At 39.8% G+C, this 20,267-nt stretch overlaps 1 protein-coding gene across 3 annotated transcripts in view; it reads left to right on the forward strand.

Annotated features, from left to right (window-relative positions):
• Positions 1 to 20,267, forward strand: part of ANO1 (anoctamin 1) — an 82,318-nt gene that overhangs the window by 46,503 nt on the left and 15,548 nt on the right. The window contains exons 7-17 of one of the 3 annotated variants that reach the window (XM_055814600.1): positions 334 to 385; positions 3,010 to 3,075; positions 3,574 to 3,629; positions 5,170 to 5,211; positions 8,703 to 8,767; positions 9,322 to 9,456; positions 10,794 to 10,954; positions 14,681 to 14,763; positions 16,564 to 16,575; positions 17,434 to 17,505; positions 19,423 to 19,500. In XM_055814600.1, coding sequence (XP_055670575.1) covers positions 334 to 385; positions 3,010 to 3,075; positions 3,574 to 3,629; positions 5,170 to 5,211; positions 8,703 to 8,767; positions 9,322 to 9,456; positions 10,794 to 10,954; positions 14,681 to 14,763; positions 16,564 to 16,575; positions 17,434 to 17,505; positions 19,423 to 19,500 — 822 coding nt within the window. The remainder of the gene's footprint in view (positions 1 to 333; positions 386 to 3,009; positions 3,076 to 3,573; positions 3,630 to 5,169; positions 5,212 to 8,702; positions 8,768 to 9,321; positions 9,457 to 10,793; positions 10,955 to 14,680; positions 14,764 to 16,563; positions 16,576 to 17,433; positions 17,506 to 19,422; positions 19,501 to 20,267) is intronic. The other 2 variants (XM_027790858.2, XM_027790859.2) reach the window with 2 other exon arrangements.

Genomic DNA, 20,267 nt, shown 5'->3' on the forward strand with positions numbered 1-20,267 from the left:
CTGGCCCGGGTAGAAGAGGGCTTCTGATCTTTGATCAATGTCTAACATGAGCAAAAATAGCGTTTCTGTTATGTGGGTGGTTAATGTAACCCTGTTTCCCTTGATCAGTTATCTTGGTAGCTGGCTATTTAGTTAAGCATTTCTCTCTTGTATGGACAATTGGGATGGAAATCTTTAAGTCCTGCTTTCCTGAATACCATGACTTTTATTAAAGAATGATGACTTCATCAGCATCTTGGTTTTGCCAATATTTGAGCTGTACACAAAAAGATTGTGCTTTTCACTGGCAGTATCTGAAGTAACCCTTTCCTCTCTTTTATCTTACTTCCATAGGTTTATGAAATACTGAAAAGAACGACGTGTACCAAAGCAAAATATAGCATGGGTAAGGAACATTATTTAGCTTTAAGATTGGTATCGTTTTCAGGTATTGAAAATAACTGTGAGTTGTAACTGGCTGTGGAGTTTAGGTTTTTCCCCTGCCCTCTAATTTGATGTTTGTGGATATAATTGTTTCATTTGGAAATTTAATTAATATAGCTGTTTGGAATTTTTTCAAAAGTGATTTTATAGATTTGACTTTGAATTGAAGTGGTAAGTGAGCATATAGCCCCTGCAGATGTTAGTTAGGTCCTTTGCAGCAGGACTGGATGGTGATATAAACCAGTGGATAATATGTGCTCTGTGTTGGTTCAGTCTTACACTCACTGAAGCGGATGAGGGTATTGCCATGAAGTTCAATAACTGCAGTTAAAGTCTATGGTTTGGCCCATTCCTTTGAAGTAGGAACCTCACGTTTTTATCGTGGGAAGGCTTTTCAATGACTTGAGTGAAGTAGTCTTAACTGATGACTGCATGAAACACTGTTCTATGTGGAACTGAGATTACCCTGGTGGAATGGCCAAGGACTAAGGCACACCCTGAAAGCTGGCCCATCTCTTAGCCCTCAAAACAGTTGTTGCAAGTCAGTTGCTGTGAAATTGGTACTGCCATGGCCAGTAGTTCTAGGATTTCAGCCTTGGGGCTTGTGCTGTAAGAAGTAAATTCATAATACAGGTAAACATGAATTACAGATCAGGTCATCTGAAAGATTTGTTGGCAGCATTTCCTGTTCAGTTGTTACATACTTTATTTCATACATATTGTGATATATAGGTCCCCTTGACTGTGGGAGCAAAATTAACAAATAGTTAATTGTAAACCAAATGATATAAGGATGAAGGGTGAATACCCTCCTATCCAAGCTTTTTAACAGGCAACCAATAGAAACAAATTTGTATGAGAAAAGTGCGTGAACATGGGAGAAAATGTTTGATAACAGTTGGAATCTGTTATAGCATTTATTTGCTTACAAGCAGTTAAATATAACAATGGGAACTTGAATTACAGGTAGTTCTGTTCAATATTGACCCATCAGCTGCTTAGAAATACATCAAATAATAGAAGAATAATTATGCCAAAAATGATTTTCACGCTTTGACTTTTCTGTTGAAGTAACAACATACAATGTACAATTGTTGAGTCCTTGTATACACTGAATTTTGGTGTTCAGCCAGTATTAACAGAAGTACTGTTTCCCTGTAGCATGGGAAATCCAAGTTAATCTGTGACTTTCAGGACCCTTCTCGAGGCTGGTGCTGGATCATTTTAATTGGAAATTATGTATTTGCACTCTCGAAAGGGGAAGGTCATACAGTTCGGTTTCAATTCTTGCCTTGGATTTGATTACTCACTTGATATTTTTTCTTTCTTTTTTTTTCTTTTTCCCAGTCCCGAAATGGGAAACACATTAGAGATTAGTTGAATAGCGGGGAGGCTAAAGGCAAGGTCACACAGTATACCTAATAAAAATGTCATTAGGCCAGCCTGTCCGTGGGTATACTCAGCATAACTCAATCAGGTCCTTTGTGTTCCAGCGTTGGAATGCTGGGTTACAACCCAGCAAAGGTTGCAAACAGATTTGAGCAAACACAGATAATGCTTCAACATTTCTGCCCAGCAGGAAAAAGGTGGCTGCCCAGTGAACACTGCAGTCTTTGTTATTTATTTTGAAAATTTGCAAAAGTATGAACCTGTCTTCATTGTTAAATACTGATATGTAGAAGGGTACTATGTAGGTCTTCGATCGGTTGCACAGCCCTAGAAAAATAATCTGATCACTAGCTGTTTCTGCCAGAAGTGTGGAAACATTTGCAGACAATTCATAGTACTGTATAATCTTAAATAGGACTTTGAAAATCAACGATACTGCAAGATACTGAGCATTCCTGGAGTAGTTCCTCCAGCAGGTGATTAGTATCTTGAAAATGTTAATGAACTTGGAAAATTCTCATTTCAAGAACAATCAAAAATGTCTCAGTGATCCTACAGTTAGCTGTTTCCTGGTTCATGGTCAAGGTTCCTTCAAATCCAGTCCCACGCTCTTTTCTTAGCAATGAACTGATGGGCAGCATGGAGCACACTGCAGCACATCATTTTTATTTCCTTTTTTTAAGTCCTTTTAAATTCTCCACAATGCCAGATTTATTTTTTTTTATTGGCATTAATCAGCTTAGCCTTGCACAAAGACAAATACTTGACTTAGCTCTGATTCAGCACCCAAGACTGGTTCGTTGAATCCCCAAATGTATCTCCCCAGATAACGTGACACCTTCAGACGTGGGTAATACTCCATAATTGGAAGTAGCTATATTAATGCCAGCAGCTGCAGCAAGAACATTAGAGGAGTAATGTGCTACAGCCCTCAAAGGTCCAGGTCCAGCCCAGTGACCTTTGGGAATGGTGCAGTGGACTGCAATGTCGAAGAGCCGCTTGCTGCTGTGCTCCTCCAAACTTACACGTTAGCTCCTCCCAACCCATCCATACTCTGGCCCTAAGTTAAGGAACACTAACTACCACACCTGGGAAGGCAGGGCTCCTCCAAGTCCCTTATACCACATACATTTTATAGATGAAGCATTAATTGCTTTCAGCCTCATGCATGTCACTAATAAACGGATGTGTAAACAGGGAAAGGAGAGGGAAGAAAGAAGGAAACTACCCTTTTAAATAAAAGACGAAAATGTGGTAAATATGGTAAGTATTACGCCAAGGTCTTCGCAAAGGCTTTCCCTACAATTTCTCTAAGCAATCTGAAATCTTAATTCAAAACTTTGTGTGGATGATGAGTGTGTATGCGTGTTCCTGTACGCCATCAATTCCAGCCATATTCTTCTTGTGATCGAGCCTTCTGCTGTACACTTTCAAATCTTCAGGCTTGCCCTTAAATCAAACTGACTTTTCAGAAAATGTAATTTATTTTAATGACTAATTTCAAGTCATTGGCTTCTAATTCTTGATTCTCAAATATATATGACTTCCTCTTGCTCTCTGCAGTTTTCCATTTCATAAAATGAGTCATGTTTAATAACCTATATGATTAAAAATGAAACTACATGGAAAGGAATGAGATGGCAGAAAAATCATTATCTGACCAAATGACTGTTATTTTGAGGGAAATCTCCAGGAAGGATGATAAAGTGAGACTGTCTAACCTTGAAATTATAAATAACTATTATGTCTTTATTTTTCAAGGGATCACCAGTCTGCTTGCCAATGGAGTTTACAGTGCTGCGTATCCTTTGCATGACGTAAGTGACCTTGCAATGTATTTTACATATCTACTATCTGACAAGAAATCCTCAATGCGTTACATATTAATGGCATCATCCCAAGCCATGAGTGTTTTGGATCCTGACTTCCTGCTTGCTTGTATCACGACTGCAGTAACTTCTGTGGGTTGTTTCCATCACTCTGCTCCTTTTAATGAACTCCCCACCTCTGTTCTAACTTTGATGAACATAAGTAACGTTTGAACGTAACATTAGAAGAGTTGTTTTGCTGGCTTAGCAAATGAAATGCTTCTGTTATTTTCTGACCACCTGCTCCTGAGATCCCTGGCATCAGTGTTAAGAAATGTATTTATTCCTGGGGCACCAGGTAGCTTGTTCCCTCAACCACATCTGCCTGGCATCCCCCTTGCCAGCACAGAGGTGTCAGTAGCTGTGTGTCTGTGCGACTGGTTGCCACTGGGGGAAAACCCATAAGCAAGACCTTGAAGTGACATGGGACAGGGCATGGCTGCAGACCTTCTTACTGATGAAATCTGCTCTTGAGCAGTTCAGTAAGATGTCAAGAGTGTGTTCAACTATGGTGTTTGTCAAGAGGATTAGAGAGAGGTGGGGAATTTTGGTGGCATTCATACCTGAGCTGGGGATCCCTATCCTGCCAGAGGTACACAGCAGTTGGGTGCTGATGACATTTTTACTTAAAGGTTCAAGGTACAACTAGAACTAACAAACACATGCTCTTAGCTAGACTGTAACAGAAAGGCTTGACAGCTGTCAAGGGGACGTGGCAGTCGTGTTCCTCATGATGTACTGGCTGTGTGAGCTTACAAGGGCTGTCGAGCCTGGTGCCGGTTTTCTGGATGTGAAGATGAAGTGTGTCTTCCTAGTTTTCTGCTCCCCTCACTCACACTGGCTTTACACGGGACCACGAGTGTTTTATCACGATGTAACTGAGACCAGAACAGCCTCTTTATCTGCCTGATGTTTATCATAAATGTCAGGCACTCTTAAACTACAGCAATATCGCATAGAAATCCAGAAAGGTTAAATAAACTTCTCTGCATGTACTTGTCTCATGTCTTTAGACAGCTACTGATAGTCTTGTATATAAGTTATTTATTGTCTTGGTTTACTCCTGTATCATATTTAAAAATAGCTTCAAATTAAAACCTCAAATCTAATCAGCCCTGAGTGTTTGGAGAGTCTGGATAGGGATCAGCTCTCTCAGCTGGTCTCTTCTCTTGCAAGTGGACTGAGCTGAACCCCAAATACCATGGCAATACCGCATCCTTTCCCTTGACATTTTTAGGCCACCTTTATCACTTATTCATTCCTTTTCCCCCAGTGACGGACATTATTACTTTCTTAATGTGCCTGATGACAGAAGACAAAGTGTGCTATGACAAATGAACTCCGAAAATACAGCATTATTTTACAGATTGCTTTTTCTGTTTTTGATGCATTAAGTGAGTGGGATACATGGGTATGCAAGATGCATAGCAGTTCTGGGTGCGACTCACTGAATGACGCAGATTTTTTTTTTCTTTTTTTTTTTTTAAAGGGTGACTATGAAGGTGAAAACATTGAACCTAATGACAGAAAAGTAAGTTGATATCAAGGGGGTCTGACCTATTTGCACGAGTCCCAGCCTGAAGAGTCACCTGTTGGAATCTGGATGTTTGCTAAATTTTCACAGAAAATACTGCAAAAAGGCACTAAATGGCAAGCAGTAGAAGTACTTTCCAGTTTTTAAGTTTACCCAAATATGAAATGCAGTATGGACATGTATAAGTTATCAAGCTCAATAATGATACATTTCTCGCCCTGTTGGTAAGAGTACTGACAGCGTTTACATATAAACCCTCCTAAAGTTCAGATGATGTCATTTCAGACCAGGTCTGATGAGAATATGCTCAGTCATATTCCAGTATCTGTACCTGACGTAAATCCTGCTCCACTCTATAATGAGCTCTGGTTTCAACACTGCAACCTCTGCTGAATTAATGTGCTGCTGATCTGGAGTGTGAGGATCACAACTGGGTTGGGGGGAGGAGGAGGGAGGCAGTTGAAAAACGTAAGCATAGAAGTTATTGGGAAAGAAAGATTGAATATTTATCAGAAATGAGACATTCTCAGCAAAGCTTTAATGTGCACTGTTCAGCCAGAAGCTGCCCTGTGAATGTATACTGATACATCGCATCACTTTTTGCATACATCTGTGGTTTAAATTGTGTTTTTATTGTTTGTATACTGAAAGACATTTGTTCATAGTGGTAAAAGGAGTAGGAATTATTCCAAGGAAATAACTTTTCATAAGAATAACCAAATTTTTCTCCCTTTGAAGAAGTATTGATTTCTTAATTTCAGAGTACAATTACTACATACTCCTGATCACACTTCTCTAAAGAACACAGGCTTTTTTTTCCCATGTATCAGAAAAAAACTGAAGTAGAGTGGTTATGACCAGTTCTCTCAGGAGGAGCTACTAAATTTAGGTGCCATATATGTTGGGCTTTCAGACTTGAAACTTTGCCTTTTCAGTTTGTTTGACGGTCACATATCCAAAACTTTGCTGTGGACATTCAGATAATAGGAAAAACGGGTATAAAGCCTTTCAGGTTGGTCATGTAAAAAATAGGTACCCAAAATTAAAGGTCTGCTGGGCCTTAAAGATGCAAATGGCTCATCAAAATATGTTCACCCTCTATTAATGTGTGTTAAAAATACCACATACCTGTCATTTCATTATTAAGCAACACATTGTTCAACCAAAAACAGGATGAGAGTGCATGTTTCCTCAAGGCATCTGGACTATCATTTTTATTACTAACTTTTCTGACCTCACAAATTCATTCATTTCACAAGTTCACTGTGTGCTTGGAAATGTTTACCTTGGCTTTTGACTTCCAGTTCCTTCAAATAATCTTGTGGTGTGTTTTGGCATGTCTGTTCTGGTTTCTTGAAACTTGCTTTAATCTAATCCAGTGCTAGGCCAGGCCTGTGCCTTTTTTAACTACAAAATTAAAGATTTGAGGCATAGAAATGAAGTAAATATTTAGTGTACTGATCTCCTCTAATCATGTCTTTGAAGCTGTGCTTTGAATATCAAGCTGATAAATGTCAGGATAAAAGAGATAATTCATTTGTACTTTAGGCATAAATTTGGTTTGAAGTGTTGTACAAAACTGAAACATGGCATCAATGCAAAATCTCCTTAGCTTAGTGTTTTCCTGATATGCTTCACCAGCTTAGATCACAGAAATGGAATCTAATTTCCAGCACAAACTTAGTTTGTAAAAATGAAGTAAAAAAAAAAATAAAAGGAAGGGTCTTAGCTAGTGCACATAGATGTTGAGGTGTCCCAAATCATTAATTGTTTCCCAGACACAGGCAGCTGGCCTTAAACTTTCGGAAAATGTGGTTGAAAGAAACCTAAAGCAGAATAAAAATAAAATTAGCAAGAACGATGCTGCTTAGTAAAGGCCTGCCTTTACATTTCAGTTTCTGCTCTTACTGTTGTTAGGAAACTAATAAAGATTTATGATTTTGAGTTGCAGAGGGGAAAATCCACAGTCCACTTAGATTTTTGATGTCATATTTCTGTAAAAGTAAAGCTGTATTTTTTTGAATGGCTTGAACCATTTGCATGAGAAGCACAGCAGTTCAGCTTGGAAAGTTTGTGTTAATGATTTGGCAGGAGAACTGCAAAACTACTTTAGAAATGTTGTTCGCTGTATGACTTTTCTGTGATAAAATGCAAGAAGTAGGAATGGGCATGGGCAGTCCTGCCCTTCCTTGCTTTGCTGCGTTTCACTGGAGAGCTGTAGGAGGCTGACATCTCTCAAGTTTCTCATGTTAAAATAGCCTACAGATTTAAGCAATAATACCCTATTTTGGTCTGTTCTTCTATAAACATGATTAATAATGTTGCCCTCCCTGTAATGATAGCTGGTTTAGGTTGTGGCTCCCCGATGCAGTTCCTTCCACAGCTGAGCTGCTTGTACAGCCCTCACCCACTGATGGAGATTTGTGCAACCAAGCTCTGAAATTTGTTGTCTTTTTTTTCTCTATTTTTTACCCAATGTTCAACAAAAAGAAGTACCTCAGCAATAATCAGTTTGTGCTTTTACATTTGAGGAAAAAGGAAAAAGATGATGTTGTTGCTAAATGAATTAATGAATACAGACGTGACCATCAAAGCATCTCCTTGAAATATCGGTAGCTGGCCCACAAACATCCTGCTACCAAGGTCATGTCACTGGGTTAAAGCAGGAAGAAGAGCAGTAAAGGGAGACCTGACTTCACAAGAGCTTGTAAAGCTTCTCTTCCCCTTGTCCCACAGAGGAGGTGATGGCTGGGTGGCCAGTGAGCACAGTTCCTCTTCTCCAGTATTGTTTGTACACACATTGATTGCTTATTCACTCTGTTAGCTGAATTGAATTAAGAAAAAAATAGGGTCTGAGAAGCACTATATATATATTTTACAAAGTAAAAGCTAAGTTGAAGGCCTCACAGGAAACTATTTTTGTGAGTGATTTGATTTTATAAATCACTAATGGGGATCATTGTTTTCCTTGGCCCATATCCTAATCAAAAGGACGAGTGGAAATCATCGTGTCCTTTTAGTTTAAAGCTGAAAAACTCTTAAATGCAGCCTTTGAGGCACCTCTGCACAGCACCTCTTGATGGATGATGAATATTATGGTTTGTGTAGTGAAAAAAAAAACAGTTTATGCTAGGTTTTTTTCTGTCTTCTAACTCAAAGCATATTCATCTTTCACATCCATTCCACTAGATACCTCCTACGGATCGTAACATCAGGACTACTGTCCCTGTCCCTGCTATAGTTATCTGTCAGTCCAGTTGCTGGAGAGCCTTTTAATGTACTAGAATTCATCACTGTACTATAGCATGCCAGAGCATCAAATTTGTTTTTAATACTTAATGCATACTGCGTGTATTGGCAGATTATGGCTTGAAACCACAAAGCAGTGAAACCAGATCCACAGCGTAAGCTCTGCAGTTTGCTGGACCAAAGGAGAAACATTTGTGTACGCAGCGCTTTAACTTTTGCTTTGCCTTTTTGTTTTACAGCTCCTGTGTGAGGAGTGGGCAAGCTACGGAGTTTTTTATAAGTACCAGCCAATTGACCTGGTCAGGTGAGAGTTCAGCCCTTAACGTTGTGTTTCCACTGGGCAGCGCCGAAGCTGTGCACAGTGATGCTTGGGCGGGTGTCCCTGTGGGGGTGCTGCCCTCTGTGCCACGCTGGAGGTTTCTGGAGAATGGGAAGTTCATTGGGTCAAAGGAGGTTTCTGTGAGTTTAAAAACACACTGATATATCCCACCTAGTGTGAAAGCTTGTGGGGGACATAATTTTAATTAATTTTGTTTGCTGGTGGTGAGAGCTAAGACCATGAAGAAAAGGAGGTGCTTTTTAAAGAGGATTCACTCACAGGAGATCCAAAGATACCGACTTACACAGCAGAAGCACAGGGGAAAAAATGACTTATTTTCATGGTGCCTGTATCTCTGGATTAACTCCAAGCATCATGAGAAAGAGAGTCCTCTGAGAAGAAAAAAATTCCCACAGGTCATCAGATCTTACTTTCTCCATGCTTAATCCAGCTGCAATTTGTAATTTTAGCCATGTTATATTTTAAGAAATAGGAAACATTTCTCTCTCTCATTTCTTTTTTTTTTAAATGTATTTCAGAAAATACTTTGGAGAGAAGATTGGACTGTATTTTGCCTGGCTGGGAGTTTATACACAAATGCTTATTCCAGCTTCAATTGTAGGGATCATAGTTTTCCTATACGGCTGTGCAACTGTGGATGAGAATATACCAAGGTAAAATAAATAAGTATATCATATTGCTGGAGGCCACTAGAAACTCAATGTAACCTTTCTCTAGAAATGTTTTGTCACTAATATCTAGGGTGAGCGCAGCCAAAACTCCTGGCTGCTGCGGCTTGCCCTGTGCCACCCACAGCCCGATGCCCGGATCCATGTTTGCTGGTGGTGGCTTCCCGAGGTCTGTCTGCCAACTGGCACTTGCCAGTGTGTGGTGTGCTCCCTCTGCTTTCCCTCCTCATGCCCCACACACTTCATTGTTTGGAAGCTGTGCTGAAAATTAAGCCAAGTCCGTAGGGATAGGAGAGCTTGTGGTCCCACTGATTTCTGATCACAGTAAGAGATGGATTTGCTACCAAGGGCTGAGAGTTGCTGCAGCATGTTTTTAAATCATTAGCGTTTTTTGTTAATATTACTTGTGGAGTTTGCATTGATGTACTAAAAATAATTCTTGGCTGGTTGCTCAGGTGTTGGGTTTTTTTCCTAACTCAGATCATTATGTTAAAACAAACCAACAAAATACTGCTAATGATAGGTTTTAGTGCTTCCCATCGTAAAGTGCTGAGGAGGGCATTGCGTGCCATAAAGATGAATCAAGAATATACATGCCTTAAATAAGCAATTGTGATCAGATTAGCAAAATCTTGATGTCCTACTATTTTTAATTTTTTATTAAGTTTTGTATTTTAATATTTTTAAAGCCCTATGATTTTGCATTATTTTCCCTGCATGCATCATCAGCTGTAGATGAAAATGACATAGTTTGTACATCAGCCATGAGCCCTAAGTAACAAAGCAGATAATGGATATAGAAAAATAGATTATTTTTTGTGTTGTTCATTAAGATTGCTTTGTACTGCTTCCAACAGTTGAAGAAAGTCAAAGGGAGGGTCACTGCTGCTATTTCACAGATGCAGTGCATAGAAGATAAATTGGTTGAACTCCAGTCTCTTGATACTCGGCACTTCCCCTTATCTATGACTGTAGTTAGTATTTCAAAACAAAAATTATTTTTAAATTCTATTTTCTTTATTTTTCTACTGTAAGATAGAGCCTTGTGTCTCTCATAATGCTCTCTCTTATTCCCTGGAATAGAAGTAGGGCTGGGGATGGAGGGAGACAGCAGCCTTGCACGAGGATTTCAGCCCCCACAACGGTGTAGGCTATGAACAGAGCTGCTCACTGGGGCAAGAGCTGGGAAGGACTGTGAGGATAGTATCGGATGGTCCTACAGACCAGAAACAGGTGCTGTGCAGAGGAGCAAAGATCATTGGAGCATGGAAGATGGAGCCATACTGACCATGATTTTTCCATATGTGGTTGCTTTGTTGCAGTATGGAAATGTGTGACCAGAGGAACAATATCACCATGTGTCCCTTATGTGACAGAACATGCAGTTACTGGAAGATGAGCTCTGCTTGTGCGACTGCTCGTGCAAGCCATCTGTTTGATAACCCTGCAACTGTCTTCTTCTCAGTCTTCATGGCTCTCTGGGGTAGGAAGATATATGCCTTCATGTTAAGTGTTTAATTATTTAAGATACAACAGGAAGAAACAGAAGAGATAAACCAGTATATTTATACTCGGGCAGTTAATTATATAGAGAACTTCTTTTCTTTCTTTTTTTTTTTTTTCTTTCCTATGAAACTGTCATCCCAAAATTTATATTCTGGACTGAAGGCTAAGATTCAAAAAGTTGCTCAAGATGAACATCAAATGAAATTGTTAAGCATCTGTCATAAAACTGCTGCGTGGTATGTCAAAATTTCATTAACAGGATTGCGCAGCTTGCCAACACAAAAAAAAAATCTATTTGGAGAGCCAGCTTCCACTTTACAACATTACAGAAGAAATATATTAATGTACTCTGGGGTTGAGGGGAGGGCTCCGCAGGGAAGTGTAATGGCCTTTAGCGTCTCAGGACAAACCAACATTGATTCTTGAGTAAGCTCTGAGATGCAATTAAGTTTATCAGCAGGCAGACATCATGCGTGTAGACCATGAAGCAGGAACAGTGGCGTTATAGGTATTTTTTCTGACGCTGACTGCCCTTGTACTTTAAGCACATCACTTAACCTTTCTTCACATGTCTGTAGAACTTAGTTGAAAATATTAACCCACTCATGAAATCTTTGTGAGAGTGTCTTCAGGAATGGTTATTGAGGGCTTTTCTCCTCCCTGCTGCAGGAGGGATAGGGACCCCCTTGCTCAGGCACCCCAGCACCAGGCATGGGTGCTGGAGGAGAGGGGAGGAGCCTCTGGTCATCTTCGCTGGGGCCAGGAGGGCCTGTTAAGATAAGTGGGAACTGATGGGGTCCAAACCCCATGTTTCTGACTGGGAGCCCTGTATAGAGAGGCTACAGAGAATAGGGAAATGCATGTTATTCCCCCCAGCTTTGAAGTTTAATGGCCACAAAGTCCCAGCATCAGTGAGAACAGCACAAGATGATGCTTGCCCTTCCTGTACACCTTGTTGTGAGTTAGCAAATAACCTGTTTTGGATTATATTTAATCCTGAAAACACAGCCTGAGTTTTTATTTGTTCTAGAATGCAGGGAGTCATTTTTACATTACCATCCATCTGAACTGATTTTAGTACAATTCAACATAATTCAGTTTAAAGCAGTGTCTTTTTGACCAAGGTCTCAATTTGAGATAAGGTTTTAGATGCAATGCTGAGAGCTGATTATCAAGTACTGTAAGGAAGAGGACAAGGACAGTGCTGCAGAGGGATTTTGGGAACAGTGGGGAGTCAAGAGCGCTGCAGGTTTGGAAGGAAAGCTGGGAAGTGGTGGTGGGAGGTTGAACTCGACCAGTTACACAGCAGAGAGGAGGGATCACTATCTTACAGATCATCATCTTGCCATGTAGCATATAGGGAGAAACGTGATACACTCCAAAGCAGAATGCAGTGTCAGAGACTTTAAATAGACTGATTCTCTCACATGGAGAGTCAAGTGTTGGTTTCGGTCTTCCTCAGTTACAATTGTTGTGAACCCGTGTGGATCTCGCACAAAATACTCTCTTGTCTAGAAAGTAATGCTGCTTACCTCCCTTTTCTTAGCAAACAACTATGGGTCCCTCCATCCATTTTGTAACATTCTTGGGCAAAGTAAGGCAGAATGGCAGAAGCCAGTTTCTGTGCTCTGTACAAAATCAGGCTTAATACTAAGATGATAGTTTTGGAGTGGGATGTGAAATTCCTGAAGTTCTTCAGGGTCAACATAAAATTTTATTGTGGTACAATACCATATAAAATGAATGTTGTTTCAGAAAGGTATTTTTGAATTGGGAAGATCAGAACTTTTCCCACAAGGTTTTGAATTTGCATGATTGCAAATTTCATTTCTAAAGGATTTGTTAAAAGAATTTTTTAAAAATGAAAGGAGTACTTCATTTTTTAAGGAAATAGTATCAATAGAAATTGTCTCTAAATATAGGCACACATATGGACTCCAGTGACATTTGTGAGCACCACAGCACATAAGGAGAAGTTGTATTAGGTTCGTGTATAGTTGAAGAGTTGAGGCAGAGGAGACCCAAGTAACCTGCTCAGGTGACCCAGGGCATCCTTAGCATAGCAAGAAAATGATCCCAAGTTCAGGGGTGCTGTGAGCAAACATTTGGCCAGGCTTTCTTTGTCTCATGGGGGTATCGTAACACCCTGGAGAACTACACTCACATGAGTGTTAAAACAGCTATAGCACCAAACTGGGCCCTGGTTAGAAGTTCAACATTAAACATGGACTGTGGCCCAGTGCTGTTTGGAATTAAATGGCATTAAAAATGTCAGAGAATCCAGACAATATCATCTAGACAGTAACCTTTGGGAATTTTTAAGCTCCACTTATGCTTATGGGCCCAGATGAAATATGAAAATGCAGGTATGCCTGGCAAAGCAGCAGTACATCACCACCTGGCACGTTCACTGAGGGCTTTTGAAATGAGCTGGCTGTGTTTCAGATGCAGCCTTTTCATTTTGCATTGTTGTAAGTCAGTGCCACGGAAGGATTTCTAGTAGGACTAAGGAACAGCTCTTGTTCATTTTCTGTATTTCTTGCTGAACGTGGAAGCTGCAGACCCCAGCACAAGAACTGCCAGCAGCAGGGAGAGGGGAGGCAATTCCAGGGACCATGACAGAGACTCTCGTAAGACACAGCTGTGGCCATCCCAATTTACAGGAAGCCTACGGCTTGTAAAGGGGCTCAGCTGTAAGTTCTGCACGTGAGAGTTTCTCTTGGAAGGCGAATTAATATCATGACCCTAGCCTGGTTCCAGTCGTGAGGGTGTCCTTTCCTCTCTATTCAACTTTCTTACCCTCCCCCTGCCTCTGGTCTTTCTGGACATGAATGTTTCTGAGCACATCTGTTAATACTCACTGCAGGAAACTCCCCTGGGAACACCATTTCTTGGTAGACTTGCCTGTTTCATAATCACTTCTTTATTGTACAGCACTGGTGTATTCCCAGCATCTAAATATGTCCTCTGAGAACTTGCTCGGTCTCAGAGGCAGATAGACTGATATAGACCGGGATCATTCACTGGGACTCAGGAATTCCAGCCTGTCCACCTGTAGCTGGCATGAGTATTTGGGTTTGGGTGTGATAATTAGAGCTAATCATACTATTATGACCACTAAATGGATGTAATTATAACAATATAAAAATGCTTTATCTTGCTGTCTCTGAGGGAATAACTATACCAGCAGAACAGGACTAGTTAAGTCATTCATATTTTGTAGAGATAAAACACAGGTTTATTTGGATTTACAGATGGAATTACATGCAGATGAAGACCAACAATACCATAGTCAGACATACAAATATTTAAATAAGTTTGGGTGTCTGTCTGTCTTAGACACCTTAAAAAATTGTAGTCGTCTTTCCGTATGAAGCTGTGGATGTAGTAAATGCCATTTCTTTTAGCTTACCTAGATAAAAAGTTTAGCTTCTAATGCCTCATTATTTCCCAGAGAGAGACATTACTGTGAAATATGGGTCACAAGAATGAAGTTAACCTGCCCCGGTATGTGAAACGCTATTGCACCTGCTGAGACCCTTGGGAGGTGTGAGCCCGCAGACACACAGCAGGTGATGGGCAGTGTGGCCAGAGTGCCTCCCAAGACAAACCCCAGAGGCTGCTGCGATTTTCTTTTTTTTTTTTTTTTTTTTTTTTTTTTTTTTGGTAAAATGTCAAAATAATTCTGAAACTGTTGTTTCAGCTGCCACCTTCATGGAACACTGGAAGAGAAAACAGATGCGTCTCAACTACAGGTGGGACCTGACTGGGTTTGAAGAGGAGGAGGTTTGTCCCTTCAGTTCTGACTCTTTGACTTCCACCGTGGTGTTACCAATAGCTCTTTGCCCCAAGCCGATAGACGTTGCCTCACAGGGAACTGCTCTTGGGGCGGTTCCGTCATTTCAAAGAAAGGAAAATCTCTGTACATGAACTATTCGAGATTTTTATAGCAAGGGTATGACTAGTATGTCTTGTTGCCATAGAAACGTAATTGTATAGCCACAAAATCTGCTATTTTTTTGAAGTGTGTAGTCCGGTCACACCTAGCAGCATAGGCATGGAACATACAGCTCAGATCTTACTGCTGGGCTGATGTCAGGGTGCTAACAACTAAGGACCTCATTCATCTCATGCTGCTGTAAATCAGAAATGAATGTATTGAAGTTGATAAAGTTACAGCACTGTAAAAAAGCACTGAAAAATTCCTATTAACTTTAACGATGCAGGATCAAGCCGTGACTTGGAAAATACCAAAGAAAATATTGCCAGACATGTGGGCTTGGGCTATTGGGAGGGACACAGTGTGCAGGTTTTTTTTTCATTTGCTAAAAAAAAGAATATCACTAGCTAGGTTTATGCTAAGTGTGCTAAATAGTGTGAAAGGGAAAAAGGCGGAATCTGTATAAAAAAAGGACTTAAAAATCAATTAAGTTTTAGAAGGAAAGGAGAGACAATCCCCAGCCAGCTGAGAAGCTGTATCCCACCTTTTTCTTTTTAATTCTGTCGCTTTACTAAAAAGGAGACACCTTCCAGGGCTGTAACACAGTCTCAGCCCCAGCAGCCTTGCCCAGGGCTGTACCACAGTTCAGAAGCGGCGGCGATGTGCAGGTCCCTTCCTTTTTCCCATCGTATGTGACTAGCCGTGCTGAGAAACCCCTGCTGCAGGTTCTGAGCTAGGACCCATGGCTTGTACAGGCGTCTGCTGCTTTGTTTGCTGGCTGGCTGGGGTTTTTTTGTACTGTTGTTGTTATTAAAATAAGTATGACCACCCTTGTCATATCTCTAGATGTTCTAAATAGATACACAAAAAATATTGCTCACGTGAAACAAAAACCTCACCAGCTCTGGGTTTGGCACTGTGCAGCTTGATGAGCCTGGCACAGTTTATTGTTCGCCTCACCCCCAAAACCCTTCTGCTTGAATTACCTTCTCTTAATATGTTTATCGCCTCCATAATATATTTAGGTGTGCTATGCCAGCAGCCTCTATGCCACGAGCTTTGTTAGATCATACCTGTTTTACTGGGAGAGAATATAGGGTTTTATTTCCTGGATACTATATGCTCTTTTATTTTTGGTAACTTGTTGTTAGCATACATGAAAGTAGAAAGGATTAACTGTATCCTTCTGGTGTCTGTCCCCTTCATGTCTGAGTCCAGAGCTCTACACAGCTAAAACAGCAGCTGTTAATACAGTATATTTTATTCTTTGTTTTGTGTAGTCAATGCTAGATAATATAGTCATGGGTTTAGAGGAGAATTTAAGCCCCTCCTGTTTCTGATTTGGGTGAAACTGAACCATATTGAAGGGTCAGGGTTTCCAGTGGTACACTAAACCCCCCCAAGTGTCTCATCTTCTAGTGTTTTAGGGACACCTAGTTCATACAATACTTAGAGTAATGTTAATAAAAGTTGTAGAACATGAGTAGACTAATTTTCTCTGGTAGTGCCTAGCCATCCACTGTACCTATGCTTGTTTCATGTAATATTAAAAATATAAATCCAATATGATCTGCAACAGTTCAGTAATCATTTTTTTTGTTGTTTTTTTTTTCTTGTTTTTCGTGGTTTTTTCTGGTTTCCCGAAGGAGGCAGTCAAGGTTTGGAAAACATTTTTTTTAAAATTGCTCCTACCTTTTTTTATTACATGTCTACTGATGAATGCCATCTTTTGATCTCCACCGTTTCTTTTTCAAGCATCAGATTTTCTTTAGACCTCCCACTGATTGCTTTGCCTTTACACCCTCCCCCTCTCCACTTGCTCAGACTTTTTTCAACTCAGTTCTGTTTCCCATCCGATGCATAATTGTAAATCCTGAGTCTTTTGTGAATGCATAATTGTAGTGAATTCTGAGTCCGTGAATCTTTCTGAATCTTTTGGCTGTCTCTTACTTCTGAGTGTTTCCTACACTTTCTCCTTCAATGCACATGGGTAATCTGTGGATTTTGACTGAGACAGGATTAGGGGAAGACCCCAACTGACAATTTTCTGGGACCCCAAAGCCAAGTATTTTGCATATTTACAGCAGATGACTGTTACCCTCATGAGATGAGGATCACTGAAATTACAGTTAATGTCATGAAAAATCTAATGTTTATAAAAAATGTAGGTAATTAAAATCCAAGAATAATGGCACTTGGTATGAACCATGCTAACAGCAGGTTGTGCTGTATACTCTCATGTACTAAATTTAATCTACATGGTATTGCACGTGGGTGTCTGATAGTGAGTCCAGATCATTCTGCAGTTGCTGCTGTAGAACTGTGAATGATACGGGATTTAATGTTCTTTTTTAATTACAGTCAACTGTCAGTTGACGTGAATGACATACCAAGTGAATTAGAATCCAGTTAGAAAACTCAGAAATGATCAGGAAACTGACCTGCAAACAGTTCATGTGTAGCTGATACAGAAAAGAAATAATTTTGCTTTATATTAAATATGACTTATTTCACAGGATCATCCAAGAGCAGAATATGAAGCTAAAGTTTTAGAAAAATCACTGAGAAAAGAACACAAACATAAAGAGGTATGGTAAAAACATTCGTTTTTTTGATTTATAAAAGACTTTGAAAAAGAAGGTCATTATAGCAGGCACTGAGCCAAGAATAAGAAACAGGTAAAAAATAGAGTCATTGCACATTGTGTTAAGATTCCAGATGTCTTCAGTCCTAGCATACATGGGATACTCGGTGTATGCCAGTGCACAAGACCTGATTAAGTCTAGAAATGTCTTTAATAATTAGATATGGGAGTGTGGTTTAGGGAAGTTAATTGAGCCCAGTTGAAAGGGTGCCTCTCTTAGGCTAACGAATCAAGTCTGAGAAAACTGCAGCAAAGCATCTTATTCTGTGCTGGTATCAGTACCTAAAGCCTCTCAGGAGAGGTTCTCTGTCTTGCTAGACTTTGTAAATAAAAATACTACTAGAGCATTAATGAAGAGTACTAACACCAATTTCCTTGCTGAATTCCAGCTCTGATAATAACTTTCTGCCTTTTAAAAACATAACTTTAAAAAACATTTTATTCCACTGAATCAGGTAGCGCTCGCTTTTACTTTTAACTTGCTCTTTACATCACCATGAAAAAGGTGCTACCAGCCATCCCAGGGACGCGTGCATCTTGCCAGCGGACGGTGCAATCCCTCTGAGCCGCTCCCCTGCCCTTTCGCTGAAGCAGTTGCTTCCTTATTCCCGTCTGTCAGCAGCAGACTGATATGAAAAAGCTCCTTTTCTCCCTCACATCCTGGTTCCCACCCTACCAGCAGTTATTCCCCCTTAACTGCAAGAATTCAGCCATTTGTATGAATGCATTTTTAAGCAGAGAAATAAAAGCTCCTGCATAAGCAAAACCTGTCAGCAGAAATTCCTCTTTTGTATCTGCTGCCAGCAGCACAGTAGAGTGGAACCATACCCTAAATTGGGATTTTATGAAAAACCTATAGAAATACAACTGCAATAACCATGTTAACATGACATATGCTTGAAGAGACAGCATATATAGATTGGACTGGTGTTAAACTATCTGTGTCAGATTTTGTCACGTGCTTATACTTGAGTACTGTTGGGCCCCTTTTAAAAGATGCTCCAAAGCTGATGGTGGTATGTTTGTGTTAATCTATAGGGTGCTGTGTGTAAGCGGTTCAGTGTCACATGCAATACCTTACAGCACTGCTTTAAAAAGCCCTGCAGAAGAAGAAGAATTTGGGTTAGTGGGTAAACAATGTTTGAATCAGACTTTGTTGTATTCTGCTAAAACCCTGCAACTCACTGTACTTCTGGCTATATTAAGAATTCAGATCTTAAATGTGGAAGACTGTAGGGTAATCAATTAATGAATGGTGGCCTCCAAATACTGGAGTACAAAAGCTGAGCAATTAAAAGAGGATCATTTATTTTTTTTTTAACCAGACTATTTATAACCTTTTGGGCTGTGTTCAATCTGGATGTTACTAATTTGGGAAACATGAGAAAAGGAGTTTTTTCTGAAAGAGTTGGTAATTATTTTTCATTAGGATCTACAGTGTTAAAAGTTCAAATTCAACAGTTGTAAGATGATTTGGGAATCTTCTTAAAAAAGAAATATCTAAAGCTAAACCAGAAGTTGCTCATACTTTTTTCAAGAAATATTTTAAAAGGAAAAAAAAATTATATACTTTATATACCATAAAGGAAAAAGAAGGGCACAATCCTAAATTAGAAAGGGAATATCCTTTGCGGGATTGCTTGATCTACCCTAGGATTTGGGGCAAGAGTTTGTCTTTTGCTGTTGTTATGTTTTATTAACATAAAGCTGAAACACAAAGCCTTAAGCAAACTAATAGAGCATTCACTTGTGGCTAAACCGCTATGTATGCTGAGTCAGTAGAGAGTATATAGATTAATTTAGAGTGCTTTGTAATGCTATATTGCCCGATCCTTTTTTTGTTTCCTTTGACTGCCATCAGAAGCACCGATATTTTCCAGAAGAGACAGCAAACAAATGGAGACAAAGAGTTAAGACAGTCATGGCTGGGGTGAAATTGGTTCTTTTTATTCAAACTTATGAAGAAACTCAAATTATGAGTAATTATGGAAGACACAAATCAATTTGTTTTTGGCTGTTGAACCTTTGTTTAATATTCACATTCAGTTCTGGGTTTCTTCCCCTTCCTCCCCTTGTTTCTTCAGCACTCTTTGGGACACTGTTTCTATGCGTTGGGAATGGCACTGCATGGCTAATCTTAGGTTTACCATCCTGGACTGACGTTATGTTGTGCAGTGGAGCATGGGCTGTGTGTTGAAAGAGTTGCTTGCACTTCCCTGAGACAACGTGCATGTAATAAAAATAGAATTTGAGTAATATTGTTATGTTCCTTCTGCATCATCTTCCATAATGTTCCTTCTGATGTTTATTTTCTGGTATGTAGAAACAATTCCTGGCATCACAGCTTATGAAGGACTCTAGATGTGCAATATTGTTCTAAATGAAATTTTCCTGGCCAAATCAAGGCAGTGGCTGGTTGACTGGATTTAGGGTATCCTACAAAGAATTATTATACATGCACATCTTAACTCGTATTGGCGTGGTCCATTGAATTCCACGTGGGTAGTCAGGTATTTAAAAATCATTCTGGATTTTATATTAAAAATCACACTGGAAGGAATTTCCAGCCTTACCACACACCAAAGCAAGATATTCCCTGTCAACTGTGCATTCATCTTGGAGTTACTCAGTAACATACTTAATCTATATTTCAGTGGAACCACTTGTACAACTGGAAAGCTACAAATATTAGCTGGGGAGGGAGAG

This window comes from Falco peregrinus, chromosome 9, assembly GCF_023634155.1.
Source record: "Falco peregrinus isolate bFalPer1 chromosome 9, bFalPer1.pri, whole genome shotgun sequence".
Lineage (NCBI taxonomy): Eukaryota > Metazoa > Chordata > Aves > Falconiformes > Falconidae > Falco > Falco peregrinus.